We start from the raw sequence: 13636 nt of genomic DNA, 5'->3' as shown, positions 1-13636 counted from the left end.
TGGTGACAACGTGGGGTGTGTGACACCTGCATTAACCAGCGCTTTTGGCAGAACAGTAACTTTCCTATCTATACACGGGATCAGCGTGTTATTATCATTTTCTAAACTTTAACTGGCATTTTTTGTCAGTGACCCCTTGTTTACGTTTTGAACGTAAAAACATCTTTTGGAGTGAAGTATCGAGGGAGGTGGCGTGATAATATATAAACAGGCGCCCTGAAACTTATACTTTTGTTGATTCTATCTATTTGTATGACTGCGAGAGTGGATCGTGGTGTGGTTAGTTAGTTAGCAGTAACTAACCGTTCATAATCACCTTCTGTGATCTATTGTAACGTGACACATATTATGTTCAAGGTTATTAGGAATCTTCCTAATTCTCCTAAAGCTGGAAGCAACATAGCTTTCTTATGTACTCCCAAAGTCTGTTTGAAGAATGTTGAATAAATTTTGTCCTGATGAAATTTATTGGATAGACATTCTTTAAATAAGTCAGAAAGGTTTAATTCTTTCATTGTTTCTAATCTGTGTGGGAACCATATTTCTCCACCATATGTTGAAATAGGTGTTATTAAACTGTCATACATTTTTAATATCAATTTCAGTTCTTTGAAATGTCCTACGAAAGGCATGAAGTGCCTTTGTAGCCTGTTTACTTAAATGTTCCTGTGCTCTAATTAAACTGCCATTTTTATATAAAATTACTTCTAAATATTTATATTCATCGGCAGTTTCAATAATATTTTCTCCACAACGAAAAAAAAGTTTCAACTTTGGGTCCGTTTTAATAATAGTTTTAATAATAATTGAGCATTTATATAGCGCAACATCATAACTTTACAATTATGCTCTTTGCTCTTGACACATTTAAAATTAAAACACAGTTATACAAGCATTTACATCTACATTCATAGTCAACAACGCTTAATTAAAAGCATACACCATCAAACATACATTACAAAAGATTCTTGCACTAACTAAGTAATAAAAACATGAATAAAATAGGTAGTAAACAAGTCGCGTAAGGCGAAAATACAATATTTAGTCAAGTAGCTGTCGAACTCACAGAATGAAACTGAACGCAATGCTATTTTTCAGCAAGACCGTATACTCGTAGCATCGTCAGTCCACCGCTCATGGCAAAGGCAGTGAAATTGACAAGAAGAGCGGGGTAGTAGTTGCGCTAAGAAGGATAGCACGTTTTTCTGTACCTCTCTTTGTTTTAACTTTCTGAGCGTGTTTTTAATCCAAACATATCATATCTATATGTTTTTGGAATCAGGAACCGACAAGGAATAAGATGAAAGTGTTTTTAAATTGATTTCGACAATTTAATTTTGATAATAATGTTTATATATTTAATTTTCAGAGCTTGTTTTTAATCCGAATATAACATATTTATATGTTTTTGGAATCAGCAAATGATGGAGAATAAGATAAACGTACATTTGGATCGTTTTATAAACAAAATTTTTTTTTTACAATTTTCAGATTTTTAATGACCAAAGTCATTAATTAATTTTTAAGCCACCACGCTGAAATGCAATACCGAAGTCCGGGCTTTGTCGAACATTATCCGACCAAAATTTCAACCAGTTTGGTTGAAAAATGAGAGCGTGACAGTGCCGCCTCAACTTTCACGAAAAGCCGGATATGACGTCATCAAAGACATTTATAAAAAAAAAAATGAAAAAAATGTCTGAGGATATCATACCCAGAAACTCTCATGTCAAATTTCATAAAGATCGGTCCAGTAGTTTAGTCTGAATCGCTCTACACACACACACACACACACACACAGACAGACACACACACACACACACACACACACACACACACACACGCACATACACCACGACCCTCGTCTCGATTCCCCCCTCTACGTTAAAACATTTAGTCAAAACTTGACTAAATGTAATAAAATAGGTAGTAAAAAAACAAGGAAATACCAGCTGAATACCCTTTGGTGAATATAACTACTTTATTTTTTATCTATTGATTGCTATTCCCCATTGTTTACAATATTCATGTAGATGATTGAGTGTTCCCTGTTAGTCAGTCGGCTAAGGACCGTTTTGGTTACTTTTTGGCGTCACGTTAGCAAACACATTTTTTCTGATAGATTTTAACACCACAACACTAAATCTAAAGTTTTGGGGCAATATTCCAAACCAACGGTGAGAAAAACGTTGGTTTGTGTGTATGTTTTTCTTCTTTGGCGTTACTATTCTTGTTTTGAGGGTTGGGTTCATAAAACGGACATAAAACTTAAACCGCTTGACAGAAATTCTATAACTGTAAATCATTCGAAAGGGAAGGCATTCATGTACACGTTTGTGCCACTTAAAATGACGTCATAATCTGTTTATTTTTGTGAACTTGACAAGAAGAGCGGGGTAGTAGTTGCGCTGAGAAGGATAGCACGCTTTTCTGTCCCTCTCTTCGTTTTAACTTTCTGAGCGTGTTTTTAATCCAAACATATCATATCTATATGTTTTTGGAATCAGGAACCAACAAGGGATAAGATGAAAGTGTTTTTAAATTGATTACGACAATTTAATTTTGATAATAATTTTTATATTTTTAATTTTTAGAGCTTGTTCTTAATCCAAATATAACATATTTATATGTTTTTGGAATCAGCAAATGATGGAAAATACGATGAACGTAAATTTGGATGGTTTTATACAAAATATATATTTTTACAATTTTCAGATTTTTAATGACCAAAGTCATTGATTAATTTTTAAGCCACCAAGCTGAAATGCAATACCGAAGTCTGGGCATTGTTGAAGATTACTTTACCAAAATTTCAACCAATTTAATTGAAAAATGAGAGTGTAACAGTGCCGCCTCAACTTTCACGAAAAGCCGGATATGACGTGATCAAATACATTTATCAAAAAAAAGAAAACAAAACGTCTGGGGATATCATTTCCAGAAACTCTCATGTCAAATTTCATAAAGATCGGTCCAGTAGTTTAGTCTGAATCGCTCTACACACACACACACAGACACAAAAACACGCACATACACCACGACACTCGTCTCGATTCCCTCCTCTACGTTAAAACATTTAGTTAAACCTTGACTAAATGTAAAAAGGAGGAATAATTGCAATCTCACACACACACACACACACACACACACACACACACTTACACACACACACACATGCACACACACGCACGCACGCATACACACACACGCGCGCGCGCGCACGCACGCACGCACACACACACACACACACACACACACACACACACACACACACACACACACAAGGACACATACACAAACATACCGACAAAATGACAGACATACACACAGTGAGACAAACCGACACAGAAACACCCACACATGCACGCACGCACTTATGTACGCGAACAAAGACGTAGAGATGCTTATAGAGAAACACTTACGCAACCAAAAAAACACGCACACAAACACACAGACAGACAAACTTCATTCTTGGTAGAGAAATGCATTTCTTACTGTGTTGCTTTCTCTTTAAGTGCACCTACCTCGCAGAGAGAGAGAGAGAGAGAGAGAGAGAGAGAGAGAGAGAGAGAGAGAGAGACAGAGAGAGAGAGAGAGAGAGAGACACACACACACACACAGACAGAGAGACAGAGACACAAAGAGAAAGAGACAGATAGACAGACTGACAGACAGACAGAGGGAGAGACAAACATACGAACACACAGACAGACATAGACAAACACACAAACAAAGACACACAGACAGACTTCACTATTGTATGTGCAAGTAATTTTGCTAAACCACACGTTACGTTCACTACTGAACGTGTAACCATGTAAAACGTTACTATCTCTTTATATGTGTTTACTTGCATTGTAATCCTGGGGGGGGGGGGGGGTATAAATGTATGTAACGCGCAATACATGCCTTTTAACTTACTAGAATTGGAATTGTCATTTAAAGACTAGCATAAGAGTGTGACATGTGGTTCATTCGTTATTAGGGGCCTACCTTATTACAACAAGAAGGGCAAAGCCCATACGACTCACATGCTTTACACATTTTTCCTACCAAAATACATGTGACCTTGACCCAAGGTCAAGGTGATCCAAGGTCATGCAACACAAAGCTGGTAATTCAAGACATAGGAAGTACAATGGTGCTTATTGGCTCTTTCTACCATGAGATATGGTCACTTTTAGTGGTTCACTACCTTATTTTGGTCACATTTCATAAGGGTCAAAGTGACCTTGACCTTGATCATATGTGACCAAATGTGTCTTATGATGAAAGCATAACATGTGCGCCACATATTTGTTAAGTTTGATACAGTTATCTTCCATAGTTCAGGGTCAAGGTCACTTCAAAATATGTATACAATCCAACTTTGAAGAGCTCCTGTGACCTTGACCTTTGTTTGTTTGTTTGTTTATTTGTTGCTTAACGTCCAGCCGACTACGCAGAGCCATATCAGGACGAGGAAGGGGGGGATGAAGGGGGCCACTTGTCAAGCGATTCCTGTTTACAAATGCACTAACCCATTACTTGTGTCCCAGCAGGCTTTAGTAAAACTAAATTAATACCTACTGGAAGATTACCAGTTTCCAGTATGTTAAAATAGGCTTAACCTATCTACTGCTGGACTTACATCAGAACACTAACAGATTAAACTATACATGAATCGCGAGACAAGCGGCAAGAGAAGAGATTTTTGGAAAAAATACAGGTGAATGAGCAAGAAGGCAGAAAAAAGAAAAGAATTCATGAAGAAAAAGAGAGCATGACAGGAAAGAGGAACCAAAAATCTACCTAACAGCAAACTAGAAAGCTCCTGCGGTTCCAAAAACAGGAGGGGCCTTTAATTTCATAACCGCAGTGCCCCACTGCGGGAACCTTGACCTTGAAGCAAGGTAAACCAAACTGGTATCAAAAGATGGGGCTTACTTTGCCCTATATATCATATATAGGTGAGGTATTGAATCTCAAAAACTTTAGAGAAAATGTGAAAAATGTGAAAAATAGCTGTTTTTTAGGCAACATTTATGGCCCCTGCGACCTTGACCTTGAAGCAAGGTCAAGATGCTATGTATGTTTTTTGGGGCCTTGTCATCATACACCATCTTGCCAAATTTGGTACTGATAGACTGAATAGTGTCCAAGAAATATTCAACGTTAAAGTTTTCCGGACGTCCGGACGTCCGGACGTCCGGACGGACGACTCGGGTGAGTACATAGACTCACTTTTGCTTCGCATGTGAGTCAAAAAAAAAAAGATAACGGCACTGACGCTACCGGAAATAGAATTTATCAGTGAAATTCTACCATCAATTTAGTAATCGATGCGATGTAAAATTATCCTAAAACTGTGGTATGATCACGACATCGTTTAGCATTTAGGATCAAATGGTGCCAATGTGTCCACAATGCACTTGTCACAGACAACAGTTATACGCTTTACGTACATGTAACTCTCCAACTGACATTGTCTGCCACTTGAAACAAATGACTTTCGAAGGAAAATTAACTCCTATATATAAATATTATGTATGATTTTTAATAATTACTTGCACTTTTTGAAAATAAAGCTTTTTCTACGATAAGGTGTTTACCTCCTAAATGTATAAGTCATCCGGTAGAAAAACCGGAAGTATCGTGTACTAAGCATATGTATATGTTTAAAAAGTTAATTGTGTTAATGTAGAACATCTTGCCTATGTATATGTTTAGGTTTTGAATACTTTGGGGGGAAAGCATAGCCATTATTCAGTCATCTTTAACTAACACCCCTAATCTCAGGGCCCATTTTGTTAGTGGGGGTAGGGTTTCAATCAGTCAAAAATCACTTTCATTCAATATTGTCTGCCATTTCAAATACATACACGTAATTGCACAATTTCTTGAATTTTAAGATGCTTTAACTGACTATACCAAGAAAACCTGCACTTTTTGTAGAATTCGGTTTTTTTCCATGATTTATGTTTAAAAATGTCAATTCTTACGACAAAAAATGCTAACAGTTGCCTCACCAGACGACACGTACCTACGACGTGAATCGTGTCTGCCAATTAAAATGCATATATTTTGAAATAAGGGGAATCATAACATATTTCACTGTGAAGTGTCTCACTCTAATATCTTCTGGGTTCATGGTGTATTTGGTTAAGTGAATTGCAGATAAGGTTTTTTGAAAATGACAGCTATACATATATTTTATTAAAACTGAAACTGGTGGAGTGAAAAACAGACCTGTTTTGAAGAAGTCGTACTAAAATCATTTATGGCCTTGAACTTCACAGTTTGCGTGTTATCTTTTAAAGAAAACCCGTTTTCATCACTAACAATGACCTAATTTACACATACATATCGGTCGGTCATAGTCGCGTTTTTATTAGAGAGGTAGTGTACAAAATGTCGTTTTGTACGTTTAAATTACATGTCCATTATTTTAGTCATATATCAATCAATAAGTAAATGCGCATACTTTTATTAAACGTTACTTTCACTTTAAGATCGCTTCTAACATTTAGTATAATTTCTGACAAATGCACGCTATGTAATAAATTGATAATATTATGGACGCCATGTGGTAAAACCGGAAGTTGAATTATTTTGCGATAGCAAGATCCTTTTACAATGATCACTTTCCTTTTATATTGAGCTGATCTTTAACGTTATGGGTAAAAATCTAACATATTGAACCAAATTATCCTTTTTCAAGCCTGTGTATGTGTAAACTCTTTTTTGCTTCGACCCGGTTCGGTTTTCGGAGTTGATTCAGAATCATCCATTATTTATCTTATATGACTGTTGTTTTCCTCGGTAAATTAACAATCGTTGATGTAAAATAATTCTAGCTGTGAGAATAAACAATTTTCAAGATGTTTTTGATTGCGGTTTCAACCAGGCGTTCAGTTAGCTATACATATCGATTGAGAAAATGGCATTTCCTGTTTTGTCGTCCGCATGTTATACAGTTGTTGTTAAAAATAAAACTGTGTATACGAATTAGGCATTTTACTTGCTGTCTGATGGCAACAATCTTTAGCTTTCGTTTAAGGTATAATTTGCTTATATCCGTATGCAGTCAAGCGGTACATGACGTTTTTTTGTAACCTACCCCCTGCGTCATGGCTGCATTTTTGCAGAATATGGGTCATGTTACAAAAACGCTTCTCATTCTTAGGTGGTTGGGTTTAGCCATTTGTCGTTTACCGAACTGTGGCTGCAAATAAAGCGAACTTTCCAAAAAACATAATATCTAATGTGACCACCAAAAGTAACCCTCCCACTATAGCCAGCCAGGTGACTACTTCTTTGTGGTTGAGAAAATAACTACATCATCTGCATGTAATAAACATAGAATTCGATAATGCGACAAAGAATCAATTTTTGGTGGGGAATATATTGGGAGTGTATGTGTGTGTGTGTGTGTGTGTGTGTGTGTGTGTGTGTGTGTGTGTGTGTGTGTGTGTGTGTGTGTATGTGAGAGAGAAAGAGAGAGAGAGGAACGTTGTGTGCGATAACGCATCCTTTGAACACTTCCATGCCTAGTGACCATAATATCCTTATTTTAGCAAAGAAACCGCTCCTGTTAAGGGTATAGAACCTAGTAAACGCCCACCCCCAACATTTGAACAAAATTGGAGCATAAAGGGGGTGAGCGTATACAAGGTAGTTTACGGGTACCACAACTTGAAGTCGACAAGCAGCAGAATCTTATATTGTCTTCAGCAGACAGGCTCAGATAGTGTGTGTGTGTGTGTGTGTGTGTGTGTGTGTGTGTGTGTATGTGTGTGTGTGTGTGTGTGTGTGTGTGTGTGTGTGTGTGTGTGTGTGTGTGTGTGTGTGTGTGTGTGTGTGTGTGTGTGTGTGTGTGTGTGAATTCATGCTTTTACTTGGGTGCAAAATGTATTGTTCGGCCTAGTGTAGAGACAAAACCTCACAACGTCAGGTACAGGAGAATGTGTGTGTGTGTGTGTGTGTGTGTGTGTGTGTGTGTGTGTGTATGTGTGTGTGTGTGTGTGTGTGTGTGTGTGTGTGTGTGTGTGTGTTAACGTACAGTACACCTGCAGGACGTGATCCTGTGTGCGCGGCCTGTTGATGTGGTCAGTAAATGCGTTGTTCGCTTCACACGTCATCTTCCGGCCGTTGTCTGTCTCGTCTAAAGGCCCCAAGTTCACATCGACTTCACCTTGACCCGGCCCTCCTCTGTGACCGGCAAAGGTCAAGGACGCCGGAGGATTACCGGAACCAGGACCAGCGGGCAGAGAGCAGTAGAGGCGGGGAGACTCTCCCGCCAGGAACGGGTAGCGCTGGTCCTTGTGGCCAATGGTGGGTTCATCGGGAGGGTCTGCAACGAATACGTATATGTGCGTTAAATCTCTCTCTTTCTCTCTCTCTCTCTCTCTCTCTCTCTCTCTCTCTCTCTCTCTCTCTCTCTCTCTCTCTCTCTCTCTCTCTCTCTCTCTCTCTCTCTCTCTCTCTCTCTCGTGAGAGCCGTGCTCTCTGACCGGGCAAGACGTTTCTACACGGCTCCGCATTCGAAGGATTCTAGCGACGTGTATACGTTCTCCAATATTGTGAATTTTGTTGTTCGGGCACCTAAAGATGGGTTGGACCTGTCTGTGAAAAGTTTTTAGCAAATGGTTGCCTTCTTTGGTGTAAAACAGTGGTGCAAATATGTTTCCTTTGTTCCAAGTCAGTGAAGATGTTATGGACCGACGCCCGCTGGACTGACAATATGTGGTAACATTACAACGATGGTGTAATCCCTTCTGCGGGATACATCCTCTGCCCAGCCGTCGTGATGCAAAATGTGTGAAGTTCTGTGCCTGCCTCTGCGAGTGGGAAAATGTGATGTGAAGTGTGTGTAGTACTATAGTGTGCTGCGTGTGTGTAATCATGGCCTCCTCCGTATGTACGGAGCTATCAGCCAAGCTCCTAGCCCCAACCTTGGACCCCATTTAGAAAAAGATTTCTCTGCGGAGAGCATGAAATCGTAATGTGGCGAAGCGCTCTCCTTCTGCACTATTCTTCCTTTCAAGGAGATAGTTTTTCATTTAAATCCAAGATTTCGACAAAGACAATACAGTTATTGAATCAGTCAGTGTGCCATCTTTTGAAACACCCAACGTCACTCCACCAGAACTGGCAAAAACCGTGTTGCGGTTCAAAGTACAGAACAAGAAATTCCTAACAATCATGCTGTACTTCACAGTGACACCTGCCGGCACGCGGCTGTGTCGGGGCCGTGGATGCGCGATGTGGAGTGCTGAGTGCGACATTGTGGGGAAGCTGTTAACAAAATACAATGACAACAACGATCATGTAGAGCTTACAGAGTCATTGTGTAACTTGCCCCTCTCATTCCGCTCAGCCATGGAAGACAAGTGCCCCATAACTCCCGTTGCCTCCCCCAAACCCACAGACACCGCTCCTCCTCTCTTTGTCTCAGACACCCTCCCCCCCACCCCATCTCCTCGCATCAAGACACCGCTGCAACCACCACAGGCCACGCAACGCCGCGCAGCACTCTGTCTAAGAGGTCTTGTATTCACGCCCCGAAGCCGAACGCGACACGGTGCACGCAGCTCAAGGGGCAGGCCTGCCAACAATGCTCTACCTGCAGTGTGGCGCCGTCTATCTCAGGTAGAGGATGAAATTTCCGCTATCCACTGCATCCTCCACAGAACATCAAGCATCTCCTCCTGAAAAGGTCAATGACCTTGTTTATTCCCTACAAGACTGCGTTTCTGATGTAAAAGACTAGATGAATGAACACAAACTTAAACTTAACAAAGAAAAAACTGAAGCAGTTATGTGTGCCTCTTCAACCTCTTCTTCTTGTCACAATCTTCCATCTGCCATTCAGTTAGGCTCAGCATCTGTCACATTCTCAGGGAAGGCCAGAGACCTTGGGTTTATCCTTGACTCTAACCTTTCTATGAGACATCATGTCACAAAAATATGTCAGGCAGCCTACCTTGAAATTAGGCGCATCAGCTCCATCCGTCACTTTCTCACTGAAGAAGCCACGCAAACCCTTGTCACTTCCTGCATATTGTTTCGTTTAGACTAGGGTAATGCCCTGTTGGTTTGATGTCCTTCGTTAGTTATCCAACCTCTCCAAACTGTTTAAAATGCTGCAGCCCGCATCATCTTCAGGTCAAAGAAAACACAGCATGTCACTCCCCTGCTATACACACTCCATTGGCTGCCGGTGGAACAGCGTATCAAGTACAAAGTCGCTTGTCTGTGTGTCAAGGTCTCCTCAGGATGTGCCCCTCAGTACCTTTCTGAACTACTGCACATATACACCCCATCACGCACACTCAAATCATCCGCTGACACCAGGCTACTAAAAGTTGAGCGCTTCAACAGGAAGCAGCACGGAGCAAGAACCTTCTGTTGTGCTGCACCACCACTCTGGAACTCTCTTCCCTTCTCTGTCGTACACTGTACCTCTCTCAGCTCTTTTAAACAACAGTTGAAAACTTTCTTGTTAACAGAATATTACACCAACCTGGCATAATGTCTTAATTATTCATTCCATTTCTGCACATACTCCTCTCCCATAAAGTCGTTATGATTGTTGAGAGTGTTAGCTGTGTATTGCATATATTTATATGATTATTGTGTGAACAGTACATGTGGTGATTTGTGTCTGTATGATTAATTTGTTTTATGTAGGTTGTACTTTTAATTGTTCTATTCTGTATATATATTATATGTTCCTTTGTAAAGGGCCTAGAGCCATAGGTTAGGCACTTAAAAATGTCCAGTTATTATTTATTATTATAAAGCTCAAACAAGTCAGATCGAAGACGCTAAGGTGCAATTAAAAAACACTCTGGTGAGAGATTGTTCTGAGAAGTTCGAGAAACACGCAGAAGAACTGTCAGTCCTAAAAAACAAAGTGTCCTGTCTCGAAAAAGAAATGGATGTTAAGGCTGGAGCACACTTTGGAAAGTACGTTGGAGTAGCCTCCCTTCTACGTTGGAGTAGCCTCCCTTCCCGGATTTAGAACGCGTTTCGTGTCGTAACAGATTATCCACTTACTAGCCATATCCGTATGCAAAATAATGAAATAAACATTAGGAAATGGCAGACGTTTACAAATATCGACATTCTCTATCAGTGCAATAAAAAACAATCGTTAGAACTTGCATTTACGACATGTCGTGCGTGAGAACGTGTCAGTAAACAAGCACTTTTTGCCTTGCTGAAGAACCCCACGAGTCAAGCTAAAACAGACGACAAGTAATGGAAAGCAGTCTGCGGATAAACATAACAAACTACTGATGAAAAAGTGTGTTCATCCCTGCTCTGGATAAAAGACATCGGACTGATGACAACGTGGCAGCGTTCACGCGAAAAGATTTTTTTTCAGATTATCGCTTCTACATTTTATTGCACGTACTTGGGGCAGATCTGAATTTCTGAAAGATGACAAATCGGTCTTGTGAGTTGAGAACCACATGTTCTTTGCCGACAGAAATCACGATGGGACAAGATGTAGATTGTGTTGAAGAGATGTTTGCAGATTATCGCATAGACTACATTTTATTGCTCAGATCAATGCACGTAGTTGGGGTAGATCTGAATTTCGCAATGGAAGACGACAAATCCGTCTTGTGAGTTAAGAACCACACGTTCTTTGGCGGCAGAAATCACTATGGGACAAGATGAGGATTGTGTTGAGGGGCTAATACTGACTGACTTTAGATGAAGAGTTCCTAGACTGCCTGGTTTTTGTAGAGAGGCATCATGATGATATCCTGGGTTTTTTTTTACGTTCTTGGTGACAACGCGCCAGAATCGCACGAAGATCGAACTCTCGAAGAAAACAAGTTTATCGCTGAACATCGGAAATGTGAAATGCTCTTCCTGTCTGACCAGTCTCCCTCTTAAATCCACAGGCTACATTATTTATCAGGTAACTTACCAAACCGGAGTGTGTGTGTGTGTGTGTGTGTGTGTGTGTGTGTGTGTGTGTGTGTGTGTGTGTGTGTGTGTGTGTACACCGGATTACCACCATCAACGCACCCTTTTGGACTTTTCTACTATGCCTGCTGTGACATATTCACGAGGATCATTGTGATTCTTGGACAATCGTGTGCCTATGCTGGACTTGCAGGAAGACAAACGGTGCCGGAACGGTATACGTGCTGCCAAGTGTGCACGTCCAGAGCGCAGTGTGAACCGAGAGTGAGTGTGTCATTGTGTGGAAGTTTTGCTTGATTGATTTATTCATGATTTAATTTGCTTTTTGGTTCAATAGTAAAATCTGTGTACGTTATACTTTGTATTTTGTGGTGTGATTCGCCCAGTGCGAGACCCCCATCCCCGAACGCCTCTGTGGGTGGAATTGTATATATACTTGTGTAACGTGAGTGTGTAGATGAGAATGTGAAAGTTGCTTTGGACCCAGATACACACAGCAGACACCAACGCAACAGCTAAGTTTCAGCCTGACAAAGAAATTCGAGTGACACAGCTAATGGCTGTACTTGTTATTTCTCTATTAAAACAAATGTTTCAAGATCTTTAGGCCCAAACAAATAAATTGTCTGTTTCTATTAACATGGCTAAAAAAATAGGGTAGGTAGGTAGGTGTTTTTGTTGTTGTTGTTGCCAGGATAGAATTCTTGAAAATAACTAAATGACACAAAGAGACAAGACTCGCTATAGATAGATTTATAAAAATAAAAAAATGTGACAAAGAATATAAAATGATTGTTTTACCTGGTCTGGAATCTTCAGTAGTAATTGCATAAAAAAAAGTCTGATAATTATATCAATTATCATGTTAACTTTTTCTTAAAATGGGTGCGTTAAATCCTAGTCTGTTTGTTTTTAATGGACTAAGCAATCCTTGGACTGACAGAAAAGATGTATTTTAAAAATGTCCAGTTGCTTTTACTTATTTTTCTAATTGGAAGAGAATACAAATTATGCACTCTTTTCTGTTCAAATGGGTGGGCGGGGGTAGTAAAAGGATCACAGTTCAAGATTTTGCGCGACAAGAGGAGTGTTTCTTTTATAAAGAGCAAAAACTCAACTTGGTATCTAACACTATTTCTGAACACTGTAACCACTTTAGCACTTTTTTTCTTTTTTTTTCTGTCTTCCAAACTTCTAATTCAGCTTCAAAAATGATAAAAAAAAGGTGTTTTTTTTTCTTCTGAAATCTACAGTTAAATCACTATTTTGGATATTCTATTTTGCTTCCCTATTTATCTTCTTAAGTTTTTGATCATCTGATTACATGTACCTTGCTTTTCTATTTTGAAGATAATATGCACTCTTTTCTGAAAAATGGGTAGGGGGTGGGGGTAGTAAAAGCATCACAGTATAAAATTTTGTGCGACAAGAGGTGTGTTTCTTTTATAAAGAGCAAAAACTCAACTTGGTATCTAACACTATTTCTGAACACTGTAACCACTTTAGCACTTTTAATTTATTTGTTCTGTCTTCCAAGCTTTAAATTCAGCTTATAAAATGAGTAAAACAGTGTGTGTTTTCTGAATTCACCAGTTAAATCACTCTGTTGGATGTTGTTTTTTGCTTCCCTCTTTCTGTTCTGAAGTTTTTGATCATCTGACTACCTTGCTTTTCTATTTGGAAGATAATATGCACTCTTTTCTGAAAAATG

The 13636-nt window shown here is 39.5% G+C and overlaps 1 protein-coding gene across 1 annotated transcript in view; it reads right to left on the bottom strand.

The window, feature by feature from the left end:
* LOC138974524 (hemicentin-2-like) overlaps positions 1-13636 on the bottom strand; it is a 126537-nt gene that overhangs the window by 26754 nt on the left and 86147 nt on the right. The window contains exon 7 of the mRNA XM_070347240.1: positions 8042-8332. Coding sequence (XP_070203341.1) covers positions 8042-8332 — 291 coding nt within the window. The remainder of the gene's footprint in view (positions 1-8041; positions 8333-13636) is intronic.

This window comes from Littorina saxatilis, linkage group LG8 (assembly GCF_037325665.1).
Source record: "Littorina saxatilis isolate snail1 linkage group LG8, US_GU_Lsax_2.0, whole genome shotgun sequence".
NCBI lineage: Eukaryota > Metazoa > Mollusca > Gastropoda > Littorinimorpha > Littorinidae > Littorina > Littorina saxatilis.
This window is presented reverse-complemented; position numbering and strand designations above follow the sequence as displayed.